Source organism: Hemiscyllium ocellatum, chromosome 30, assembly GCF_020745735.1.
Source record: "Hemiscyllium ocellatum isolate sHemOce1 chromosome 30, sHemOce1.pat.X.cur, whole genome shotgun sequence".
Taxonomy (NCBI): domain Eukaryota; kingdom Metazoa; phylum Chordata; class Chondrichthyes; order Orectolobiformes; family Hemiscylliidae; genus Hemiscyllium; species Hemiscyllium ocellatum.
The window spans coordinates 49,776,430-49,803,132 of NC_083430.1; the positions used below are offsets into that span (position 1 = coordinate 49,776,430).

General features: G+C 43.2%; 1 protein-coding gene across 6 annotated transcripts in view; it reads right to left on the reverse strand.

The window, feature by feature from the left end:
- Window positions 1-26,703, reverse strand: part of LOC132830153 (polycomb protein SCMH1-like) — a 208,865-nt gene that overhangs the window by 55,084 nt on the left and 127,078 nt on the right. For all 6 annotated transcript variants that reach the window (XM_060847682.1, XM_060847680.1, XM_060847681.1 and 3 more), the window contains 2 exons: window positions 25,417-25,505; window positions 23,048-23,291 (listed from right to left, as the gene is read on the reverse strand). In XM_060847682.1, the coding sequence (XP_060703665.1) occupies window positions 23,048-23,291; window positions 25,417-25,505 (333 nt within the window). The remainder of the gene's footprint in view (window positions 1-23,047; window positions 23,292-25,416; window positions 25,506-26,703) is intronic.

The window sequence follows — 26,703 nt, forward strand, 5'->3', positions numbered from 1 at the left end:
TGCTAGAAAAGTGCAGCAGGTCAGGCAGCATCCAAGGAGCAGGAAATTCGATGTTTTGGGCATAAGCCCTTCATCAGGAAACTTTCTTCCCACAGATGTTGCCAGACCTGCTGAGTTTTACCAGCAATTTCTGGCTTTGTTTCAGATCACCAGTATCCGCAGTTCTCTATTTCATTTTGGGGTAAGGATTGCATTTTCTTACAGCATTCACCCATTCTTGATAGTTTTTAATCACAATTTTCTAAACTGGAAAGTTATAATAATCTTTAAAATTATTTTAAAGATTACTTTATTGTAAAAATAAATGATATGAGTGAACAAATATTTCGATGTACAATTATTAAATACCACAAAACCGTGCTGATTTTAAACTGAAACAAGTCGAAGATTTAAAACACTTGAGTAAAAATAACTGTAGATGGGCAGCACACATTATTACATAAATTTTACGCTTCAGCTACAGAGCAACTAATTTTACATTCCCTGAAAGAAATCAGAGATCCTTTTTGTTCTCTTAACAGCAGAGAGGTTATGCTGGAAATGTATGAAATGCTGGTTAGGCCACAATGAGAGAACTGAGTGCAGTTCTAGTCCCCACGCTGTTGGAGGATATAGGAGCAGTCAAGAGAGTCCAGAGGAGATTCACCAGGATGCTGCCTGGACTGGAGGGCCTGAGCTCTAAGGAGAGATTGGATAGGTCAGGGTTATTTTCCTTGAAGCGGTGAAGATCAAGAGGGAACCCAATAGAGTTGTATAAGATTATGACAGACATCAATGGTGTGGAGAGGAAGACACTTTTTTTCATTAGTATAACGGGGAATAACCAGGTGTTAGATGGCTAACCAAGAGATAGATGGCTAAGCTGAGAGTTCAGGAGAATTTGTTTCATTTAGAGGGTAGTGGGTGTCTGGAACTCACTACTTGAAAGGATGATTGAATCAGAAACTCTCATAACATTTAAGCACTACTTAGAAATTCACTTGTGTTGTCATAGCCTCCAGAGCTATGGGCAAAGAGCTGGAAAATGGGATTCATGCAGTTAAATCTTTGATTATTGACCCAGACATGATGGGCCATTGTCTTCTATTGCACTGTAAATGACTGTGCTTATATATTGAAATTTAGCTTAACAGGACGTTGATCTTAAGTACCATATTACATAGAAGGTGCGGTTGGTCCAGGCTTTATGTTCCACATCAGCCTCCTCTCATCTTTCTCTCTCTCTCTCTTCGTCCTATCCTATCAGCATCACTTTCCATCCCATTATCCTTCATGTGTTTACATAGCTTCCTCTGAAAAGTGTGGTTACTATATGTTTCACATTCTAATCTCTCTCCCTTTAAGACATTTCTCTTCAGGATTAATGAGTTACCATGTTATGTTTCAGTGGCCTGAGCTTTGGTGATACCTGCAAGTGGAAACACCCCATCAAATTATTCTACAACCTTAACAACATCTACCTAATGGCAGAGGAAAAGGTTGCAGCCATTTCAGTCAGAATTCAGTATCTGCCCTATTCCAGTCCAGCACAATAATCCAGGGCAATATAACGGGCTCAGTGGTCAATAAGTAAAAAATGAGGACTGCAGATGCTGGAGATCAGAGCTGAAAATGTGTTGCTGGTTAAAGCACAGCAGGTTATGAAGGGCTTATGCCCGAAACATCGAATTTCCTATTCCTTGGATGCTGCCTAACCTGCTGTGCTTTAACCAGCAACACATTTTCATCAGTGGTCAATAATGCTGCCTCACAAATGCCAGGGACCCAGCTTCAACTCCACCCTCAGGTGATGGTCTGTGTGGAGTTTGTACCTTCTCCCTGTGTCTGTGTTAAATTGCCCACAGTGTCCAGGAATATGCATTGTTGATGGATTAGCCATGGGAAATGCTCTTCAGAAAGTCGGAGTAGATTGATGGGCTGAATGGCCTAGTTCCACACTGCAGGGATTCTGTGATGCTATGAACATCTGTTTGAATGTGGACAAGAGTAATGTTAATACAGCGACAGTGATACGCAATATAAGCTACAGAAGGATAACTAGCCAATTGAGTTCTCTCCACCATTCAATGGGATCATGGCTGATCGGATATTCCTCAATCCACTTTCATACCTTTTCCTATAACCCCTGACTCCCTTTTTCATTAATAATCTGTCTATCTTAGCACTAGCACCTGAAGAAGGGGCGAAGCTCTGAAAGCTTGTAATTTCAAATAAACCTGCTGGTCTGTAACCCAGTGCCATGTGATTTTTGACTTTACCTTTACCTTAAGTATGTTTAATGAAACAAAAACAGAAATTGCTGGAGAAACTCAGCAGGTCTGACAGTGGATGTGAAAAGAAACAAGAGTTAATGTTTTGAGTCCAGTGACTGTTCTTCAGAATTATTCAGAAATATATCACTGTCACTGGGGCAAAATCCTGGAATTCCCTCCCCAAGGGCATCGTGGGTCTATCTACAGCACATGGACTGCAGCGGTTCAAGAAACCAGGTCACCCTCACCTTCTCAAGGATAATTAGAGACGGGCAATAAATTCTGGCCCAGCCAGCGACACCCACATCTCACAGTGACGCCTTCCAAGCTTCACTTCTCAAAGTGGAACCCAGAATGGCCATCCCTCCAAGATGGCGTCAGACACTTTGAAATATCAGCCTGAAGGTTGTGGACTGAAGCCATTTTAGAACATAAAGAATTGCAGATGCTGGAAATCTGAAGTAAAAACATAAATTGCTGGAGAAACTCAATGGGTCTGGCAGCATCTGTAGAGAGAAAGCAGAGTCAACGTTTCAGGCCCTGTTCTGAAGAAGGCTCAGTGGATTCAAATGTTAAACTCTGCTTTCTCTGCTGCCAAACCCACTGAGGTTCTCCAGTGATTTCTGTATTTAAATTATTCTGTAAATTGTCTCCCTCTTTTAGATCGCTGGGAAACAGAAATTACATTGGTTTACCTAAACGACAATGAAGAACAGCACCCTCACTGTGTTGCTGGTTAGGAAAACTTGCGGAAATTCCAGTTTAAAGAAAACCACTTCAAGTTGTGGAGGGTTCATGAACGATGAAACAGGAAGTCAATAAACAAAACCAAAAGGCAGTCCAGCACAAGACATTGCCTCGACTCACAAATCTGGGCCCCAAACCCAGTTTATTTGATGAGTCAATCTATTATGATGAACAGATAATTAAAGAATTGTGGCAGATGTTGAAACACTGCAGAGATAATTATCTGTTAAGTGAAGATCAAGGATAAAACTTCAATGGGATTAAGCTAATCAACGGGGAATGATCTTACTGACTGTTCAAATCAACTCCCTCAGGTTGAACAATACAAACTCAATAAATACCACCAATATCATTCAACAAGCAAGTCCTGTCTTTAAACAAACAAATTAGATCAATTCGCTTTAACTGAAGATTGTAAAAGAATACATTTACTCGTTTATACTTGAAGATTTTAATTAGAAATCTGAGCTTAAAAAACTTGATAATTAGTTTTAAAGACTGGTTTAGGGTGGTTCAGGGGTTAGCACTGCTGCCTCAAAGCACCAGGGACCTGGGTTCGATTCCAGCTTCAGGTGACAGTCTTTGTCAAGTATGCACATTCTCCCTGTGTATTCGTGGGTTTCCTCACGCATTCCAAGGTTAGGTGGATTGTCCATGCTAAATTGTGTTCATGGATGTGTGGGTAAGGTGTGTTAGGCATGGGAAATGCAGGATTGGAGGGGGATGAGTCTGGGTGGTATGCTCTTCAGAGGGTCAGTGTGGACCGGTTGGGCCGAATGGCCTGTTACCCCATGATAGGGATTGTCTAAATCAAACTTCCTTCATGTGGTTGAAGGAATGTCTGGCTTCAGTTAGTGGTGTACAGGGGCTTGACCAGCTCAGCTGCTATTGTACCTACCACACAGTACTGCTACTGATAAAGCTGTCTAGTACTGAAGTGGCAATCTTGTTCACATAAACTGCTGGAACTTGGGAACTTTGCACTCTTGCAAGTTGGGACAAAGGATTGACTTGGCCTGTAACCAGTGAATACGTGATTTGATTGGGTAAGCTGCATGATGCTGCCATTGAATACGCAAATGTAGGAACTGACATCCATCAAAAGATGATTCATTTTGGTTAATGAAACCAGTGCCACATATTAAAACTGTCTGAAAGCAGTCTCGGTTTTGCAAAACCTGGTCAGTATGTTAATGAGCTAACACCAGAGCAACTTGGTTGGCTACTTTCGGAGAAGGTAGTCATGATGTAGAGGTGCTGGTGTTGGACAGGGGTTGGACACCAGGTTACGGTCCAACAGGTCTATTTGAACTCACAAGCTTTCGGGAGCACTGCCCCTTCCTTGGTTGGAGTCAGCACTTCACCAAACGAAGGGCACAGCCCCGAAAGCCAGTGATTTCAAATAAACCTGTTGGGTTATAACCTGCCGTCGTTTGACTTCAGACTTTAGGAAATTACAGGAAAACATAACTCAGGAGAACAATTCATTATAGACTGCAGTATGTTTTCCTGTATCTGTCTCCCCTTCTCTCAGCCCCACACTCTCTTACATGACCATAACCTCTTTTAACACCTTGTGCATTTGTATTCTTTTGAGGGAGTGCTGCATTGCTACAGGTAAGCTATCTGCAACCTCCCCCACCCCCCAACTGAATGAAAAGATCCCATAGCACTATTCCAAGGAGAGTAGGGGAATTCATCATAGTGTCCTGGACAACATTTATGCTCAACCAACATCACTTAATCAGATTTCCTGGTCAGTAGCTCATCGCAGTATGTGGGAGCTGGCAATGTCCAAACTGATGCAGGGCCTTCCTTTACAGAAACAGCGATTACATCTTAAAAGTGCTTCATTCAATGTGAACTACTTCAGAATATCCTGACAGGTGATATATCAATGCATGTTATTACTGCTTCCTTCAAATGTTGACATAAAAATATTGCCAGAAATCATGACAAAAGGGAGTAGAACAGGAACTGGTCCAGTTCATTCGGAGTTCAATTGGTGTAGTCTACTTATCAGAGTTCTACTATTTTTTTTCTAAATTCATTTGCCTCTCTTTCTTTTAAATTAAAAATCAAGAAGTCTGACCATTTAAGTCAGTTCAGATGCTTCAGACATCTTGTATTTGGAAAGTTTCTGTTAACATTCCAAATTAATGCCTTTGTTTTATTTAAGAAGTACATTGTATCAATAAGTGAGGGTAGCCACTGAAGAGACTAAGACAGTCTGGCATGTCTACATACATTATTGATCTTGCGTGGCATTGCTCAGTTGGCATACTAACTCAAAACTTATTGAAACACAGAACGTCCAGAAGGGACTTGGCAGAGTGGATGCCAAAAGGATGTTTCCCCTTCTGAGAGGCTCAAGCTAGGGAACATAGTTTAAAAATATGCTATGTCCAATCGAAGATAGAGGTGAAGAGTCTCAGAAAATTCTGTGCCTTTCAGATTATCTCCCTCAGACTGGTGACTATTTTTAATGCACAGTTAGATGGTTTCTTGACCAAGCTGGAGAGGGCTCAGAAATTATTTACCAGGATTTTGCTGGGAATGGAGAGTTTGAGTTTTAAGAAGAGGCTGGATAGGCTGGGACTTTTTCACTTGGAGTGTAGAAAGCTGAGGGGTGACCTTATAGTGGTTTATAAAATCGTGAGGGGCACAGATAAGGCAAATGGCAGATGTTTTTTCCTTAAGGTGGAGGATTTCAAGACTAGGGAATATACTTTTAATGTGAGAGGAGAAAGATTTAAAAAGACATGAGGCACATTTTTTTTACACAGAATAATTTGTGTTTGGAATGAACTTTCAGAAGAAGTGATGAATGTTACAACATTTAAAAGACATTTAGGTAATTACATGAATAAGAAATATTTGGAGGGATGCAGGCCAAACGCAAGTGAGATGGGTTTAGTTTGGGATTATGATTGGCATGGACTGGATGGACCGAAGGGTCTGTTTCTGTGATGTATGACTCTTTGACTCTGCAATAAGGGCATTGATGGTTATTGAAGATGAATCAGAATTAAAACCTCAATCAGATCGTGTAAGATCATTTTGATGCAGTTAAGAGGGGCCAAATTCATGTGTTCATATAGAAGGATATAGCACCAAAGGAAGCCACTCTGCCCATTTTTGGTAGTGCTATCCAAGTAGTCTCACTTCTATTCCCACATAACCTTGTAAACTGTTCTCTCACAAGTTTCCTTTGAAAGTTTGGAAACATCTGAATCCTCTCCATTACCAAGGTTACTAAACACCATAAATATAACAAATCTGTTTTGCCTTTCATGTATTAGCCTGTATTTTCTCACTGACAATAATGTGTGGTTTTTGATTCGTCTCTAAAAGCATTCCCTCCGCCAGCATCAGAGGGACTGATCTGGAAACACCAGGTTAATTCCCTTTCTCTTTTTTTGGCAGAATTTGTAAGTCTCCATCACCAAGGAGAACAGGACAATGTTCATCAGTGGCCTTCACAGCTTTCACCTTTACTTATCTCAGTGCCATGGGATGCATCTTACCCAGACCTGGGGAGTTATCTCAATCAAGTATGCAAACAACGATAAATACATTCTCTTTATCTAGTTTTATCTTGAATTCAGAATGGCCACAACCTCTATTGTTACTGCTACTTTAGTGAAGACAGATGCAATGAACACACCTCAGCCAGCACTGTTGTACAAGACAGCCTGTACTTGAAAGGGTTAACTGACATCATATAATAAGCTCCATCCATCAGTGCATTAAGGACTGTTCCTGCTAGGCACTAATCAGTTGGTAGCAGTTTGATTTCAGTAGCTGTTTTACTACTCAATCCATATCATAGTTACCTCCTCATAAGTCTAGCCCTCTTTATTCTAACTCTAATAGGCTACTAAGCCGCTCAGTTGGCTTGACAGCTGTTTTGTAATGTAGAGTAGTGCCACAGAGAGAGCGTGGGTTCAATTCCCACACCAGCTGAGGACTCTCATTCTCAAATCTCCTCACCGAAGGTGTTAAACCACCACCAGATCGCTCTCTCTCCAATGAGAGAGTGGGATTGTGGTGATTTCACTCTTACACTGTTTATCAAGATTGAGTTGTGTTTCTGCTGAAGGTGTTTTCAGGGCATTTTCCAACAAACCCCCTCCTACAATGCCTCCAGTGGCAGTGAACTGACCCAAGGCATCTCAGATGGCTGTGGTGGACATTACCGTCTACGCTCACACAATCTCATTTTCTGTGGCCCGAACTGAATCCACATTTCTTCTGCCTACTATTTTATTATTTGATATTAAAGTTAAATCCCCTTTTGTATTGGCACTTATCTACTGTGATACACTCGCTTTGTTCTCTCAAACTGTTTATTTCTGAGACCTCTTCCGTACTTTAATGGTTTTGTACAACAGGATACTTGTAGTAGCTGGATGTACTCCTTTCATTATCAGTCCTTCTCCCCTTTGTGTTTCTTTTGGTTTGTGATCCATGTAACATTCAATTTGTCCAAAATGTCAGTATTTATGTTTCAGATCACCTTTATGAGCTCTTTCAGTTTCTTGCTTTTTCTGTGTTGGAACACAAGGCTATTGGAAGGTAACTAACCATCAGCATTTGCAGAAGGTATGAGCTGTGTATAAAGAAACACGAGGACCCTAAACAGAATTTATCAAACCATCACTAATTTTACCAGCTAATATTCCGATGGCACAAAGATAAGCAGCCAGGTAGACCCAACTTCAAAACAGATCACATCCAGGGGCTAGGGTGTTGAGGTTAGGGAGCTGATGGATCAGTGATAACATTCCATCAGGTCAACAAGAAGTACACATGAACACACAGCGCACTATATGGGAAAGAACAGGGAGTGGCCCCTTCTCCAATAGAATAGCCACGAGAGGCCAACTCTACTTGTGACTGCATCACAACAAAGACCACACACTGGGGCATCCGGAGTCATTCATTAATAAAGGCACTATACAAATGCAAATCTCTTTTTCTGGTGGGACCCCAGCCCTTGGCAAAGTCAGCGCATTGAATAGGGAGATGGGAAAACAAATATTACCCAATGAAAGTAATTCATTTTGACATTACTGAATGAAACTCTGTTTGCAAGTCTACTCATGTATGATATACATATGTGTAATGATTAGGAGTATTGTTTAAATGTACACACCTCATGTTTCAGTCACTCCATCACTGTCTAAACTCCAAACACGTCTCCATAAACCCCTCTGGGCCTTCTTTAAGACACTCCTTCAAATGTGCATCCTTTATCATGCCACTGGGGACTGCCCCAATATTTCCTTATGTGGCTCGGCACACAACTTGTGGTGAAAGTGCACACAGAGTGACAAACATAGACAATATACCCTGACTGTTAAATCAGCCAAAGCTGCAATAATCACTGTGAAGGTTTCAATAGCCATTACTAGATCAGTGAAAATATTTGATAGAAATTAGCTCTTACCCTACGAACTGTGGTCAGCTGCTCTGCTTCAGTAGCAATACTTACAAGTGTGCACTTTAACATCATCTTTTGTGCAGATGAGATGAAGATGAAACATTAGCTTTCAGAGATGAATACTGGAGAAATAGCTGGAGTATAAATACGCCGTATTTGCAACTTATTCTTGAAAAAGTCAAAACCCTTTGCTTTACTTTTTTATTTTTTCATGAATGTGTGCGTCACTAGCTGGGCCAGCCTGTCCCTCTTTGCCCCTTTGATGGTGAGCTGCCTTCTTGAACCACTGCCAGTCCATGTGCTGTGAGTAGACACACAAAACCATTAGAGAGGCAGTTCCAGGTTTCTGACCCAGAGACACTGAAGGAACGGTGGTATATTTCCAAGTCAAGATGGTGAGTAAATTGGAGGGGAACTTGCAAGGGATGGTGTTTCCATTTATCTTTTGCTCTATCCTATCAGATAGACATTGTCATACATCTCTTGGAGCATAGTGGTAAATTGGGGCTACCAAAGTCCCATGTTTCGATGTGGGATACAAGCCAAAGGGTAGCCTAGCCATTTCCACCTCTCCTTATGATGCTAGCAGTTCTAGAGGTAGCAGGGGACATTTCTACTTGGCCATATATGTATCTTTCACACAACAAGCCACACGATTAGCCTCAGAAGGTACTTTATCTGCTCTGGGGTGAGATAAGTGAGGACTGAAAGGGACATGTCTGCTCGTATACACACGGGCATCACTGAAGGGCCTGGACACATACACACAAACACACACCTGCCCCATCCCCACACACAATCCTCTCCCTCTCTCAACACCCCCTCCACCCTACCACTACTACTCCCCCACCCTATCCCGTCCTGCTTTGGAACAACCCATAACTTCAGAGACACACATTCCCCTTCCCTACCACACCCAATCTCCCGCTCCCCCGAAATACTCCTTTCAGAGACACACACTCCCCTTCCCTACCACACCCAATCTCCCACTCCCCTGAAATACTCCCTTCCCATACCCACCCCTCTTCCTTCTCCTCCCTGGTACACGCCCCCACCCCTTCCCTGACACAATCCCCTACCCCCTCCCTGACACACTCCCCCCACCTCCTCCCTGATACACTCCCCCACCCCCTCCCTAACACACTCCCGGACAAACTCCCCACCCCTTCCCAGACAAACTCCCCACCCCCTCCCTGACAAACTCCCTCACCTCCTGACAAACTCGCCACCCCCTCCCTGACACACTCCCCCACCTCCTGACAAACTCCCCCACCCCATTCCCTGACACACTCCCCACCCCCTCCCTGACACACTCCCCACCCCCTCCCTGACACACTCCCCACCCCCTCCCTATCAAACTCCCCCATCCCCTCCCTGATACACTCCCCCTCCATCTCCCTGACACACTCCCCATCCCCTCCCTGACACACTCCCCATCCCCTCCCTGACACACTCCCTCTCCCTGACACACTCCCCACCCCCTCCCTGACACGCCCCCACACCTCCGATAAATTCCCCCACTCCATCTGTGAAAACACAGCGCGCTGGAGAAACTCAGCAGGTCTGGCAGCCTCTGAGTAGAGAGAAGCAGAGTTAACGTTGAGTGCGGTGACTCAGAAAAGAAGGGCCATTGGACCCAAAACGTCGACTCTTCTAAACTTAAGTGAATATAGTCCGAACTGACTTATGTCCTTCTCATACATCCCTGCCATCCCAGATGAGAGTCTAGTGGATGAAAGAAAGATACAAATGGAGAAAGAGTGGGGACAGACTTTTCAGAACTTAGGAACAAGGCAGCTGCTAACATGGCGACCCATCATGGGAGACATAAGCATCTTGCATGCCCTCCAACCCTGACCAAGGGCATGTATGATCTGCATTACACACAGGAAAAAGTTGAAACCCACCAGGGCTTACCATCCTACCTTCACTCTGAACAAGCAGACTGTCTTTCTCGCTGTTGCAGCTCCTGAACTATAAGCAGAATGTTCGTGTAACAAGCATCATTCACAATCAATGACTGTGGCCAATAGAGCAACACGCGTCAATATACAATGGGAGGAACTGGAGGCTGCGGAAGGGACATGAAAGGATTCTGATTGTGAGTACTGCTGCCATTCCTGTTATGCAATCAACTGGCAACTGCAACTCCTCCAGATTTTAACCATCTCCATCCTCAAAGCAGCTGAAAAGCATTTCCTGCAGTATATCACTTCTGGGAGAGACCAGGACTTTTAAATTATTTATTCAAAGCAATCTTCTTCCTTTTCACTGACTGTAATAAATCATAGTTTTGTTTCTTGTCACACAAGTTTAGAGCTGCCAAAAGCCTTGACGTTTTGACAGGGACAGGCTTGTAAAGCAGACAGACAAGCAGCAAATTAGCTTCAATAAACGAAATCCAAGGATAACTTATTTTTAGGAAATTTGAAAAAAGCTGTGATCATGTTTCAGAGCAGCACGAACACTTACAGAGCACAACCTGAAAGAGGGTGTTATATAAAAAACATGTAAAGTCACTATTGTCTTATGCGACCAGAGAGTTTCTCTCTCATTAGAGAGAGAGAGAGAGAGAACGGTGCTGATTTAATCTGAGGGTCACCACACCTCAGGCAGGGGGGGGGAAGGCTGAGAAGGACAGGCCTTTATGATAACCTCAGCCAGTGCAGGAACTGAACCCATACTTTTGGTGTCATTCTGCCTCAAAATCCAACCATCCAGTCAACTGAGCAAACGAGATTGAAGGAGGCAGGCATGTTGAGACAGTATTTGAAAACTGTTATTAGGCAAACTGAGCTCTATGGAGACAGACTCTACTAAAGCAAGGCAATCATCATAGACTTCTTTAAAACACTGGTTTGACCTTAACTGGAGAAAGTGTGTCCAATTTCAGGCACTAGGCTGGGTGTGGAAGAATGGGAAATCATGCAGAAAAGATCAACACAATGAATTCCAGGGATGAGAGACTGCAGTTACACAGAAACATTGTTGCTACTCCTTGAAGAGAGGGTGAAGAGGAAATTTGAAAGAGTAGATGAAAACCATGATGGGTCTGTCTCGGATATAAAGGAAGAACATTGTCATTGGTGGGAGGATCGATAACACTTTCACTCTGCCAGTTCCATCTGCTCTTTCTGTCTTATGTTCACAAGTGTGACTGAGTGGGCAGCTGCCCGTGTGATTACAACAATCACTGGACACTGTCGTTGGTTTTCAATGATACTTGTGGTTTGATGTTCTCACTAATGTTCAGCAGCATTGTGGAGTGGGACAGCCATTGGGTTGGAGGTCCAAGTGCAGCGGGGACGGTTGTTGGACTGGGGCCTGGTGCAGATGGTTGGTCAGACCACGTGTGGAGCCCCTGCACTGATCTATTACAGGCCCTTTACAGAAAGACTGTAACATTTTTCTTATTTTTCTAACATATGCTATGAGTAACTGTAAGATAATGTAACTTTTTTTCTTTATTTCTCTGTTTTGTATCTAAGATTTGTACTGAGGTACTTTGTACCTGAGATGGTGCCATATGTGTGAGAAGATTTGTAGCTCGGGGTCAGATATGTAGATGATACCTTTCTAATCATTAAAAACACAGAAATAGAAAACACACACCAGATCATCAACGCTCACAGGAATCAGATTCACTAGAGAGGAAGAAAAGGACAACAACTCTCATTCCTAGACATGATGCTACAGAGAACACCGAACGGAGAATTCACCACAAGGGTATACAGGAAAGCCACACACACAGACCAAGTCCTGAACTACGAAAGCAACCATCCCAACACACACAAACAAAGTTGCATCAACACACTGTTCAAAAGGGCCACAACACACTGCAGCACACCAGAACTGCAAAAAGAGGAAGAAGAACACCTTTCCAATGTATTCGCCAAAAATGGATACCCGCGCAATTTCATCAATAGATGCCTAAGGGAAAGACAACGGAATAAGAACATGCCACAACCCAAAGGACTAGCCACGTTACCATACACCAAGAACATTTCTGAATTGACAGCCAGAATACTACGACCACTAGGGCTCATAACAGTACACAAACCAACAGCTACTCTCAGACAACAACTCACCAGGACAAAAGACCAGATACCCAGCATGTGCAAAACCAACGTAGTGTACAAAATCCCATGCAACAATTGCACAAAACGCTACGTAGGACAAACAGGAAGACAGCTAACGATCCGTATCCGTGAACACCAACTAGCCACGAAATGACACGACCAGCTATCCTTAGTAGCCACACACGCAGATGACAAGCAACATGAGTTTTACTGGGACAACACTATTATAGGACAAGCCAAACAGGGAACAGCCAGGGAATTCCTAGAGGCATGGCACTCATCCACAGATTCTATCAACAAACACATCGACCTGGACCCAATATACCGGCCATTGCAGCGGACAGCTGGAACTGACAACCCAGAAGCAGCAGAGACAAACCACTATAAATGCTGGAGGAAACATCACAGAGGCACTTCACAGGAGGCTCCCAAGCACTGAGGATGTCACCTAGACAGGGGATGAAACGTCTGCAACACAAATTCCTAGCTCGGCGAACAGAACCACAACAACATGGTGCCATATGGCACCACATTGTAAACTTTTCACTATAGTCCTGTACTTGAGTACACATGATAAGAAAACAAATTCTAATTCTAATCCTAATTAATTTCTAACTCCTCAGATACTAAAGTAATTTGTGCTCAAATGCAGCAAGACCTGACAACAGCCAGACTTGGACTGGCAGGTGAGAAGTACCATTCACACTGCACAGTTACCAGTCTATGACCATCTCCACGACAAGAGAATCTAAACATTACGCCTTGGAAATTCAATGGTGTTACCATCACTGAATCCTTCACTATCAACATCGTGAGGGTTAGCATTGACCAGAAACTCAACTGGATTAGCCATATAAATACAGTAGTTAAAAGGGCAGGTCAGAGGCTGGGAATCTTGCAATGAGTAACTCCCCTCCTGACTTCCTAAAGCCTGTCCACAATCTAAAAAGGCACATGTCAGGAGTGTGATGCAATACTGCCCTGTTTTTGCAGCTCCATTCACTCAAGAAGCTTGATGCCATCCAGAACACAACAGCTCATTTGATTGGCACCACATCCACAAACATCCACTTCTTCCACCACCGATGCTCAGAAGCAGTAGTGTGCACCGTCTACAAGATGCACTGCAGAAATTCGCCAAAGATCCATTGACAGCACCTTCTAAACCGACAACCCACAACCACTTCCATCTAGAAGGACAAGGGCAGCAGATACATTGGAGTACTTAGCCCCCTGCAAATGCCCCTCCAAGTACTCACAGAGAACATAGGATATAGAACAATGCAGAGCAGTGCAGGCCCTTCAGCCCTCGATGTTGCGCCAACCTGTGAAATCAATCTGAAGCCCATCTAACTTACACTATTCCATTCTCATCCATATGTTTATCCAATGACCATTTAAATGCCCTTAAATTTGGCAGGTCTAATATTGTTGCAGGCAGTGCCTTCCACGCCCCTACTACTCTCTGAGTAAAGAAACTACCTCTGATGTCTGTCCTATATCTATCATCCTTTAATTTAAAGCTATATCCCCTTGTGCTAGCCATCACCATTCAAGGAAAAAGGCTCTCACTGTCCAGCCTAACTAAGCCTCTCTTTATCATATTTGTCTCAATTAAGTCACCTTTCAATCTTCTTCTCTCTAATGAAAATAGCCTCAAATCCCTCAGCCTTTCTTCATACCAGGCAACATCCTCGTAAATCTCCTCTAAACCCTTTCCAAAACTTCCACATCTTTTCTATAACGCGATGACCAGAACTGTACAAAATACTCCAAGTGCAGCTGGACCAGAGTTTTGTACAGCTGCTGCTTGACCTCATGATTCCAAAACTCAATCCCCCTACCAATAAAAGCTAACACACCATATGCCTCCTTAACAACCCTATCAACCTGGGTGGCAACTTTCAAGGATCTATGTACCTTGACACTACGTATCAAGGACACCAAGATCTCTCTGCTCATCTACACTACCAAGAATCTTACCATAAGCCCAGTATTCTTTATTCCTGTTACTCCTTCCAAAGTGAATCACCTCACACTTTTCCGCATTAGACTCTTTTTGCCACGTCTCAGCCCAGCACTGCACCTTATCTATGTTCCTCTGTAACCTACAACATCCTTCATCATTATCCAAAACTCTACCAACCTTAGTGTCATCCGCAAATTTACTAACCCATCCTTCTACACCCTCATCTAGGTCATTTATAAAAATGACCATCAATAGCTTGCGGTACACTGAACTCTAGGATGAATATTTCCCATCAACTACCACCCTCTGTCTTCTTCCAGCTAGTTAATTTCTGATTCAAACCACTAAATCCCCCTCAATCCCGTGTCTCTGTATTTTGCGCAACAGCCTACCGTGGGGAACCTTATCAAACGCCTTACTGAAATCCATATACACCACATCAACTGCTTTACCCTCATCAACCTGTTTGATCACCTTCTCAAATAAGGCATCCCGACTTGGAAATAAATCGCCATTCCTTCACTGTCGCTGGGTCAAAATTCTTGAAATCCCTCCCTTAGGGCATTGTGGGTCTAGCTACATGGGCTGTAGCGGTTCCAGAAGGCAGCTCACCGCCACCTTCTCAAGGGGCAACTGGGGCCAGGCAATAAATGCTGGCTCAGCCAGTGGTGCTGATACCCCATGAATAAATTTAAAAAAGAATTTAAGGGATAAATAAAAGAAATAAAAGTTGACATGAGAGAAATCCTTTTTTAATCAGTGAGCAGCACTCCCTCTAGACTATATTTCTCCTGTGCAGACGTCTGAGATCCAGGTTCAGCAATGGCTTCTAGAACCGAAAGAAGTCAATGCTGTAATAGGCATTGGCATACCGATCGTCATGTATGGAACATCAGAGCAGCTGAGAGTGGCAACTGGAACCCACTCAATGAGAAAGTGTGGTGGAGGCAAAGTTAATCATTCTTTCCAAAGGAGCTTACTAATTATCTGATGAAAGAAGAGAGATATCTGGGGTTGCAGGGAAAGGAAGGGAGGTTGGGATGGATGTAAATTGCTCCTGCTCTGTAACCATTCTCATTGTGAAATTCCCATCCTTACTTTCAAGTCAAACCTTGGTTCCGGCCTTCCTCATTTCTGGGATCTCCTACAACCCTCCAGGATATCTGTTCTCTAACAATCTTGGCCTGGCTCTTACCACCTCCCCCCATGCCCCACCCCGAAGGGAACTATGCCTGCAGCTGCCAAGGTACTAAGATCTCAAATTCTCTCCCTAACCATCCAGGCACTATCCCCAAAGAGCAGGAGATTTGCACGATCTAGTGATACTCATTTGAAGAGTCAGTGCAGACACAATGGGCTGAATGGCCTCCTTCTGCACCTTGACAGAATCTGCCACAACAGCTCTCCATGTGTCCCTGAGGCAAATTTTGTTTCATAACATACCTTTGAAGCACTTTGGAAGTTTAACTACATTGAAGACATTATATACAGAACAACCTCAATTATCCAAACATCAATTACTCGAATTTCGGGTTATCCGAACAAGATCTCAAGGTCCTGTAAAAAACGCTGTCCATAATCTGAACAATCCATTATCAAAACTCTCAGTTATCTGAACTAAATATTCCCCAACCGTCTCATTCAGATAATCGATGCTGTTCTGTAATTGAAATGTTTGTGGGACTAAATTTTTTAAAAACTGCCTTTTTATCTATGTGCCTTTTTAACACTATGGACTGCAATGAAAAGGAATGGCTTTGAAAGCCAGGGATTGACAAGGGTGGTTGTTTTTGAAAGCAAGCAATTTGTGAATCCTGTCCGAGTTGCTGTGGGTCCCCACAATGTGCAGACGAACTGGACCTGTGAGGCTGTTTACAAAGGAATAATTGGTTATTAGTCCACAAGTCAAAGGTCCTCTGCCTGCCAACAACCACGTGATTGGTTGTCATGTAGCATAACAGCTTGGACTGTGGCTAAGACAGACAGAAGTCAGTCAGACCAGAGAGAAATCAGCAAGTCTGCAGCAGCCAAAACCTCTCTCCCTCGGTTCTCACATCTTGAAAATATTGTCTGAGCTGAAATGTCACCTTTTTTTTGTCCACTGATAAAACCTTAAGTTATCTTGGGGCTATGACTTGAAAGAAATTCTGAGATTTACATATTAATCAATCAAAACCTGCATCCCCATTCTAAGTCATTACAGATTTAACAGCAATCTAGCTTTGTGTAATACATCACATCAGTTGAATGACACTTTGATCTTTTACTTATAGAATCTATGAGAGAAAGTGAGGACTGCAGATGCTGGAGAGTCAGTGTTGACGTTTTGAGCAAAAGCCTTTAATCAGGAATGTGATCCCTGATGAAGGGCGTATGGCCAAAATGTTGACTCTCCTGCTCCTCGGATGCTGCCTGACTGGCTGTGCTTTTCTAGCACCACACTTTTCAACTCTTTTAAATTCTGTGTCCTATGTACCTGCCCCACTAGCTACCTGATGAAGGAGCAGCGGTCCGAAAGCTGGTGTTTCCAATTAAATCTGTTGGACTATAACCTGATGTTGTGTGATTTTTAACTTTGTCCACCCCAGTCCAATGCCAGCACCTACACATCTTCACTGCAGTAGGCTACTTTAAGCCTGCGAAAACCAGCCTAACTTACCTTCAGCAGATGCTGCAAGTTGTAGCTTTGATTCGGACAACCCTGAGTCCTTTCATCAATGAACCAACCACCCTGTGCCTCTTTCAAACCAGTGAAAGCATCAGAAAAAGGCAAGTCGAGGGGAAATCTTTGGATTTTGGGAACAAAGAATTCAGAACTGTTTTCCCAGTGCTGATTCGGGACTGCTCACACATAAAAACAGCAGCTTGTGAACACGTTACCCGAGTCCTAGTCATTGGCTTCTGCAGGCTGGAACCAGTTGGAACTAGCTCGACTCAGCTGAAAATAAGCAAAGTGCACAGGGTATAAATCCTTATTTAAGGAAACAGTACTGAGGTAATATTCCCCACGTCCTTGGGCTGGAGTATATCACAGAGGATCAGCAGAACCAGCGAGAATAACTCAGCACAGTTAGGAATCTTAACCAAACAATTTGGAGATGCCGGTTTTGGACTGGGGTGTACAAAGTTAAAAATCAAACAACACCAGGTCATAGTCCAACAGGTGTAATTGGAAGCACTAGCTTTCGGAATGCTCCTTCCTCCTTCGTTGGGTGGTTGTCCTGATGAAGGAGCAGCGCTCCGAAAGCTAATGCTTCCAATTAAACCTGTTGGACTATAACCTGGTGTTGTTTGATTTTTAACTTTAACCAAATGGTGTGACTTGTTTTAACTAAACTAATAAAGTTGTTAGTTGATATAGACTTGGCCCTTCTCCTGTCTGTGCAAGGCCAATAACTGCTGTTGAGGCTGGTAACCGAGCAACGCCAATTTCATTTCCTGTTTATGTTTGCCTGTCTGCATGTGTAAGGGGGAGTTTATAAGGAGTTTAGAAATTTCATTTATGGAGTTTACTTAATTTTGTTTAACTGTTTACTTGTAGTTAGAATTTAATTGCCTGTAATAAGCAGTGATTCCTGTTCAATAGTGAAACCTGCTTCATGCTTTCTATTAACCTGGATCTAAAAATGAGTTATCTTGGAATCCCTACTGCGTGGAAATAGGCCATTCAGCCCAAGAAGTCCACACTGACCCCCTGAAGTGTAACCCTCCCAGACTCATTCCCCTACCCTATTACTCTACATTTACTCCTGACTAATGTGCCTAACCAACACATCCCTGAACACTATAGACAATTTAGCATGGCCAATCCACCCTAAGTTGCACTTCTTTGGACTGTGAGAGGAAACCGGAGCACCCGGAGGAAACCCACATAGAGGGGAGAGGGGGGAGAATGTGCAAACTCCACACCGACAGTCACCCGAGCGTGGAATCGAATCTGGGTCCCTGGCGCTGTGAGGCAGCCGTGGTAACCACTAAGCGACTGTGCCACCCAAGGTATTTTACATACGTAACTTTTGTGTGACTTTTGTGCACACTCCCCCAGTGAGTCATGACAAGTTTCACACAGGAGTTTACATTTCTTTGGCTTTACCTTAGACCAGGAGTTAGAGGGATAAGAGTTGGTTAATGGACACAGGGTGAATCAGAAATTTTACCTTCTGAACAAAATTAAAATGGTCAATATGGATTTTAGCTTGAAGCAGGAAGTATGGGGATTTGTTGAGCATAATGCAATATTAGTCAGGAATTCTGAAGAAATATGATTATCTGAGTACTTGACCTATCGTCAACCATTGCAACCTGGAAAGTGTCATTTGATTTATCTTGCTGCATTTTCTGGGAACAACAGAGCCAGCTTCGGTTGCCTTTCAGAACAAAACTGAAATGGCATGAGTGCAACACTTAATTGTCTAATTATAGCATTTAACTGCATTAATTGGTTGCTACCTGCAAGCAAGAACTTGTTAAACTCCTTTCTGTCTGCAGAGGTAGGCATCTAAAGCCTTAACTCAAAATTAATTTGTAGAAGCTCCAAGAAAGGGAATGAAACAAACGTTGCCTTTGTTAATCCTGTCAGTTAATGTTCCAAAAGGATCAGTGATCAAATCCCACCCTCATCTCTCAGGGAACTGCAATACAAGATCATAAGAGCAGAAGGAAGCCATTCAGCCCATCGAGTCTGTTCAATGAGATCGGGGTTGATCTGATAATCCTCAACTCCACTTTACTGTCTTTTCCCCCTTCATTTCCCCTTACTGATCAAAAAGCTTTGAATATATTTACAATCCAGTCTTGACAGCTCCCAGGAAGGAATTCCACAGATTCACAACCTTCTGAGAGAGGGTTCTCCCACTATCAGTTTAGGAGACATTTGAGTTGATGTACGTTTAGATATTGTTCCTAGAGTCACATTGACACATTGCAAGTTACTTGTTCAACATAAATGGGAACACAAACAGTGAACCGAACAAAGCTTTGGTATCCAACCACAGTCTCCCACTCCTCAGTGTGTTGCAATCTGAAAACGCTGCATGAGGACCTTCTGTCAGTCAGATAAATAATGATGATGTTACTTGACAGACAAATGTTGCTCTGCAAACCTAGTCTTCTTCAAATAGCATTCATGAATTTTACATCATCTGAACATGCAAATAGAATTAGTTTAATTTCTCATCAGTAAGGATTCAAACATGACCCTTTAAGGAGTTCACTCATCCAATGTTAATTCTGAGCCAAGTCTAAAGCTGACTCTTATTTTGCAGAAATGGAAAGATCAGAAATTATATTTCAATCCAAATGGAGCAGTCACCTCTGTGACATCAGAGGATGGTTCATTTCGAAGTGTGAGGTGATGCACTTTGGCAGGAGGGACATTGAATGGCAACGTAAAGTAAGAGTATAATTCTACAGGGGGTGCAGGAGCAGAGAGACCTGGGCACAGCCCATTATAAATGGCAGGACAGCCAGATCTCCATTTGTAGTGTGCCTATCTCTGAGCTAGAAGGTCTGGGTTCAAGTCCCATCAGCTCCAGAGGCATGTAATAACCTCTCTGAACTGATTAGAAAATATTTACGTGAGGCTATTAATAAAGCTGAAGACATAGAGAGCAAGAGCAAGGAGGTGATGTTGAACTTGTGGAAGATGTTTGTTAGACCGCAGCTGTAGTAATGTGTACAGCTGTGACGCCACATTATAGGAAAGTTGTGAATGCATTGGAGAGAGAGTACAGAAGCGGTTTACAAGAATAGTTCCAGGAATGAGAAACCTCCGCGATGAGGACAAATCAAAGAAGTTGTTCTCCTCAGAGAAAAGAAACCTGACAGGAAGTTTGACAGAGATTTGCAAAATCTTGATTGGTCTGGAGAGAGGAGATGGGGAGAAACGGTTCCTGCTCATTACAGGAGGGCAGAGATTTAAAGTGATGTGCATAAGAAGCAAGGGTGATGTGAGAAGAAACCATTTCCACACAGTGAGCAGTTAGGGTCTGGAATGCACCACTTGGGAGATTCATTTGAGACATTCAAAAGGGTATTAGACGATTATTTGGATAGAAATGTGCAAGGGTGTGGGGAAGAAGCTGGGGAATGGCACCAGACCCCATGCAGAAACAATGGGTTGAATGGCCTCCCCGTGCCTGAACAGTTCTCTGATTTTGAGTAAACAGGAGGAAAAATATAACTCCCTCCACAAATAGAACAGAATTACTGTAACTGCAGCAAAGGGAACCGGTCCAATTTTACACTGACAGTTACAAAATACACAGTGCCTGACTCCTGCACAAAGCTACATGTTTAACTAGTATCAAATCCTCTATCTTCAATATTTATTCCTTTCAACATCGATGCTCAGTAGCAGCAGCATGGACCATTTACAAGGTGCACAGCAGAAATTCACCAAGGCCTCTTAGACAGCATCTTCCAAACCTACAACCTCTATCAACGAGAAAGACAAAAGCAGGGGACACCACCCCCCTGCAAGTTCCACACCAATCCACTCACCACCCTGACCTGGAAATATGTCACCGTTCTTTCAGTGTTGCTGGATTAAAGCCCCAGAACTCCTCTGGGCCAACCTACAGCACACAAACTTGTTCAAGTTGACAGTTCACCGTCTTTTCTTGGGCAATGTGGGATAGACAATTCCTAGCCCGTGACTCCCATGTCCCACACAAATGAAAAAAAATCTGAAGTCCATGTTTGACTTGATCCTAAAGTGAAGATGAGACACACACGTTGGTGTTACACTCCACATCTTTGCAGATTCTCAGCTGGACCTTAGTATCTGAATTACCCTACACAAGCGCTTCACATCAACAATAAACTGGACTGTGCAACTGAAGGAACTCTATGCCTGGAGGAAGAACGCCTCATCTTCTGCCTTGGGACCCTCCAATCACACTGCATCAACCTCAACTTCACCAGTTCCCTTATCTCCCCTCCCGCACCTCATCCCAGATCCAACCCTCCAACTCAGCACTGCCCTCTTGAACTGTCCTACCCGCCATCTTCCTTCCCACCTATCCACTCCAACCTCCCCTCCCTCCAAGTTATCACTATCAACCCCCACCTGCATCTATCTACCACCTTCCCAACTATTTTCCCCCCATCCCTACCCTCTTATTTATCTCTCAGCCCTTTCCCCACCTTCCTGATGAAGGGCTCATGCCCAAAACGTTGACTCTCCTTCTCCTCGGACCCTGCCTGACCTGCTGTGCTTTTCCAGTACCACACTTTTCGACTCTGACTCTCCAGCATCTGCATGCCTCATTTTCTTCTGTGCAACTGAAGGGTTAAAATGCTGCTCCCTCCACAAGCAACCAGTACAAACTCTTTATATTCCTTCCGTCTGCTGAGCAGATCTCTCAAAATGATCGTTAAAATTTCTCCTGAAATTCTGGCAAACAAAACTCACAATTAGCTCCAGCACCATAAAATGCAAAACAACCCCCTTACAAGGGTTTTGTAGTTAAAACTGCAATTCCAAAATATCATTTTCTTTGCTATTACCACAGCAACAATGTCATTAAAACGCAGGCTGCTACTTGACTGAGAAGTTAATATTGTTAACCTCTTCTGTGCTCTGTCACATCAATCACCTGATGAAGAGTAACCATCAGGGGGTAGTGATCTCTTCAGATAGAGCTGACTTCATTGGAACCTCTTTTTCCTTGCTCCACAACTCAGGTTTCTCCTTTATGACATTTGATCAAACATTGCGCTTAGCCTGTGCTCCACCACTGTTCGACCTGAGACTGTGATACTATGAACTCAGACAGTCCATATGCTTTCATGTTCAAGAGTTCCAATTATTGGTCTTAAGTACAAAATGGAGGGCAATTTTGAAGTAGTGCTGTCACACAACTAGGCAAATAGTGACACTTAGTGGTCAGTTGCCAAAATTACAGCAATCACCCTCAGAAAATGCTGGGAGCACTCACTAAGTCAGGCGGCATCTACAGAGAGAACAGAAGGTTATCTTGTCTGTTTTCCACAGAGAAATTGCCAGTATGGAATGCTCCCTTTTCTATTTGCTCAACCCAATCGCTGAACAATCTTTATTATTATTGCCATGATTTGGAGATGCCGGTGTTGGACTGGGGTGTACAAAGTTAAAAATCACACAACACCAGGTTATAGTCCAACAGGTTTAATTGGAAGCACACTAGCTTTCGGAGTGACATCTGATGAAGGAGCGATGCTCTGAAAGCTAGTGTGCTTCCAATTAAATCTGTTGGACTATAACCTGGTATTGTGTGATTTTTAACTTTATTATTATTGCAACAGTGTAAATTTTTCTTGCAATGTTAAAAAGGAATATTTCAGGAACTGAAGACAATAAGAACTGAAGTCTTTTAAAGTACTTCAATGTCCAGCTCCTGTTGTGTTCAAAAAGATTCAGCTTAAAAGGAGAGTGTCCCAGAGCCGCAGGACCCACTGGCTCTGAATTGCACAACATTATTATAAATTCCATGCAATAAACTTATAGATTATAACTTCTAGAAGTCCCCTTGCAATAATCAAAGCTTTATTTCAGTGTATACATCAATCTTACCCTTTGTGCCTGGTGGCTGCAGGTTGTCTCCGGTCAGAGAACACCATCCCACAGGGAACATGTCCCGAGAGTCATATCGACACCAGTAATCAAAGGCCCCTCGCCATCCGTCAAACGTCACCAACACTTCAGTCCCTCTCACTTCTCCAATCGTTGCTGGGCAAATAAAATGCGGATTTTTCCGGTCGACTGCCTCCAGTTTCATTCCCACTTTGTAAAAGTTCTGGGAAGGTGATGGTGGTTCCTGTTTAATGTAAAGCACTGATTAGTGACTATCAGGACCATGGGCCAGGTCATGTCCGGTCATTACAAGGATACTGTATACTTGGTTCTAAAAACACTGGAGTTGTAGGGTCACTCCATTCTGCCGCTCACTTAAAATGCGACCTGCATTTCTCATAAACAACTAAAGCACACACCAGTTGGGAGTGAAGTCAATTTGTGCAGCTTTTATGAAGTACTTGTTGGCAGTGAAGCAGAAATGACATAAAAGTGACTTAAAAAGGGGCCAGTAAAATCACTGAGAAAACTCAGAGGCAATTTTCCAAATCCATAGTAAGGTACTCATCCTTCAAACAAATTGTTTCTCTTCCCAACTTGCCTCTAATCAATTTCTTCCCCCACCACCACATATCACCCACCACCCACCCAACCACCCCCCCTCTGCCTGCTTCCCCTCACCCCTTCCCCAACCTCACCGGCTCCTCCAGGAACCCCGCCTTGATGATGTCAATCGGCTATTTGACTTTGGGGGACATCCTGGTCAAATTCAGCACTTTTCTATGGCCAAAGCCGCAGTTTCTAGATTCTGTCAGGAGTCAGAAACATAAGCTGATTCTCCCTTTTCTACTTCACAGTTGAGAGACAACTTTAGTAACTTTATTGTAGACCCATCATCATTCAACTTATAGAACATAGAACATAGAACAATACAGCACAGAACAGGCCCCTCGGCCCATGATGTTGTGCCGAACATTTGTCCTATCTTAAGCACCTATCCATGTACCTATCCAATTGCTGCTTAAAGGTCACCAATGATTCTGACTCTGCCACTCCCACAGGCAGCACATTCCATGCCCCCACCACTCTCTGGGTAAAGAACCTACCCCTGACATCCCCCCTATACCATCCACCCTTCACCTTAAATTTATGTCCTCTTGTAACACTCTGTTGTACCCGGGGAAAAAGTCTCTGACTGTCTACTCTATCTATTCCCCTGATCATCTTAATCCTCTGATTATCTTATGGATAAAACACGAGCCCCATCTTATCAATATGGTCCCATATTCGTGGAGAGGTTGGGGAGTGTAGAAGCATTAATAATTATATTTAAACTGGTAACAAGGTAGGGGGTGGGACATATTGTCAGTTATTTCACAAGTGTCCTTTAACAGACCAGTCTGCAGCATCAAAAGATCTTCACTCCCAAAACTGCAGTCTGATCGAAGATATTGCAAAATAACTAAAACTCTTTAAGGCTGTACAAAGTTAAAAATCACACAACACCAGGTTATATACGACAGGTTTATTTGGAAGCACTAGCTTTCAAAGCGTTGCTCCTTCATCAGGTGGTTGTCTGAAGTACCCACCTGATGAAGGAGTGTCGCTCCGAAGCTAGTGCTTCCAAACAAACCTGTTGGACTATAACCTGGTGTTGTGTGTGATTTTAAACTTTGTCCACCCCAGACCAACACTGGTGTCTCCAAATCTTTCAGGCCGGTAAAGGAAACTTCTGACCTCAATTTAACACACACATCTAACAAAAATCAGGAAGAAAGTGTGTTGCTCTGATTACCCGAGAGAGAAAGCTCCTCGTTACAGTAACAATTGATTCAACCCAGACAAGAGTATTTCTCATGAAACATCAATGACCTGAAAAGTTAAATCTGTCTCTCTCCCCACAGATGTTGCTTAACCTGCCAAGCGTTTCCAGCATTTGCCAATTTTATTTAATAATATCCCAGGATTCCCAGTGGGAAAAGGAAGACTGGAGCACATTAAAATCTAACAGTTTCAGGTTCCTCTTGAGGAGGATACAAGGTTTGAGCTGATAGGTAAAGACCAGGTTTCTCTGCTGTCATGGGAGGTGAGCAGAAACCAAACAGAAACAATGCAATTCCCCTCGGGATGGAAAAACTCAAAGAGGGAGTAATTGCAACTTGAGGTTCAGGTATCTCCCAAACACTGAATCAAAATCAGTCCTTAGCCAACCCAAAGCATTCCCAGACATATTCAAGTTCATGAAGATATTCTGTTGGAGTTGATGATGTTAAAAGGAGTTTAACAGCGAGATTACTTTCCAAACCCTCCCTGTAGAAATGTCAAGGCTCCACACAAAGACAAGGGTGAATTGGAGGAATAATGCCTACCTTGTGAAATATTCTGACAGGTGCCATTTCTGCTCCACTCAGAGTTTTCAGCAAGAACATGGGCCATGAAGAGGCATTCAGTCGAAATCCTACGGATACCATTACAAAGGAAAACACACAAGCAGGTTAGTGTTCACTGTAGAGTATCCCACTCACACACTCACACTCGGGATGAATGCAGGAAGCCCCAGTTGGTAAATAACATGACAGCAAGGAACAATTCACACCCAACTCTAACCTCGCAACCAAATGGTGCTAGGTCACACCTTGGAAACAGAAGCAGATTCTCAGTCTCACTTCTGCAACAGCCACATCACTGGGACAAGGAGTTTTAGATCTAGATGCTGACGCTCTGATGTCTATGTTACATGTACAAAGTTAAAAATCATACAACACCAGGTTTAACTGGAAACACTAGCTTTTGGAGCACTGTGGTGTGGGATGAAGGAGCAGAGCTCAGAAAGCTAGTGCTTCCAATTAAACCTGTTGGACTATAACCTGGTGTTGAGTGATCTTTAACTTTGTGCACCCCAGTCCAACACCTGCATCGCCAAATTATGTTACGTGTGACTACATTTGTAAGCAGCCAGCTTTGACAGAGCGGTGAAGAATAGAGTATTATCTTAACCCTTAGAGCTAGGACTAGTCATGGGTGATGGTAGGATGCACTTCTTCATACAGAGGGTCGTGGAGATCTCACACACTTCCCCCTCCAAAAGTGTAACTGAATAGTTGGGGATTCCACTGAAATAATAAAAGTGGAGATTGACAGATTTTTGTTAATGGTTATTGAATCAAAAGCTAAGATACAATTCAGTCACGGAGTTGATTTGCTTACTGTTGTGTTCATGTTATAACCTTTTTCAAGCTGTTAAAGTTCACAGCATCTTTAAACTGGTTAATGGTTAAGGAAGTTGCTAACTGATTTGAATACAATTACGAGCAGAAACACAGGCTTCTTCCCAATGAGAATACTATGTCCCATCACAGTACTGAAATACAACGTGATCCTAGAAAGCTGATAGTATGCTACTGTAGCCCACAGCTCTGAATTGCAGAGCCAGACTCCCCCTGGAGCCAACAGGAATTCACAGAAACATAGAATAGTGTGGAAGCAGGCCATTCGGCCCATCAGGTCCACCTCGAACCTCTGAAGAGCATCCCATCCAGACCCACCTCATCCTTCTAACCGTATATTTCCCACGGCCAATCCACCTAACCTGCATATCTATGGACTATGGGAAGAAACCGGAGCATTCGGAGGAAACCCGTGCAGACATGTGGAGA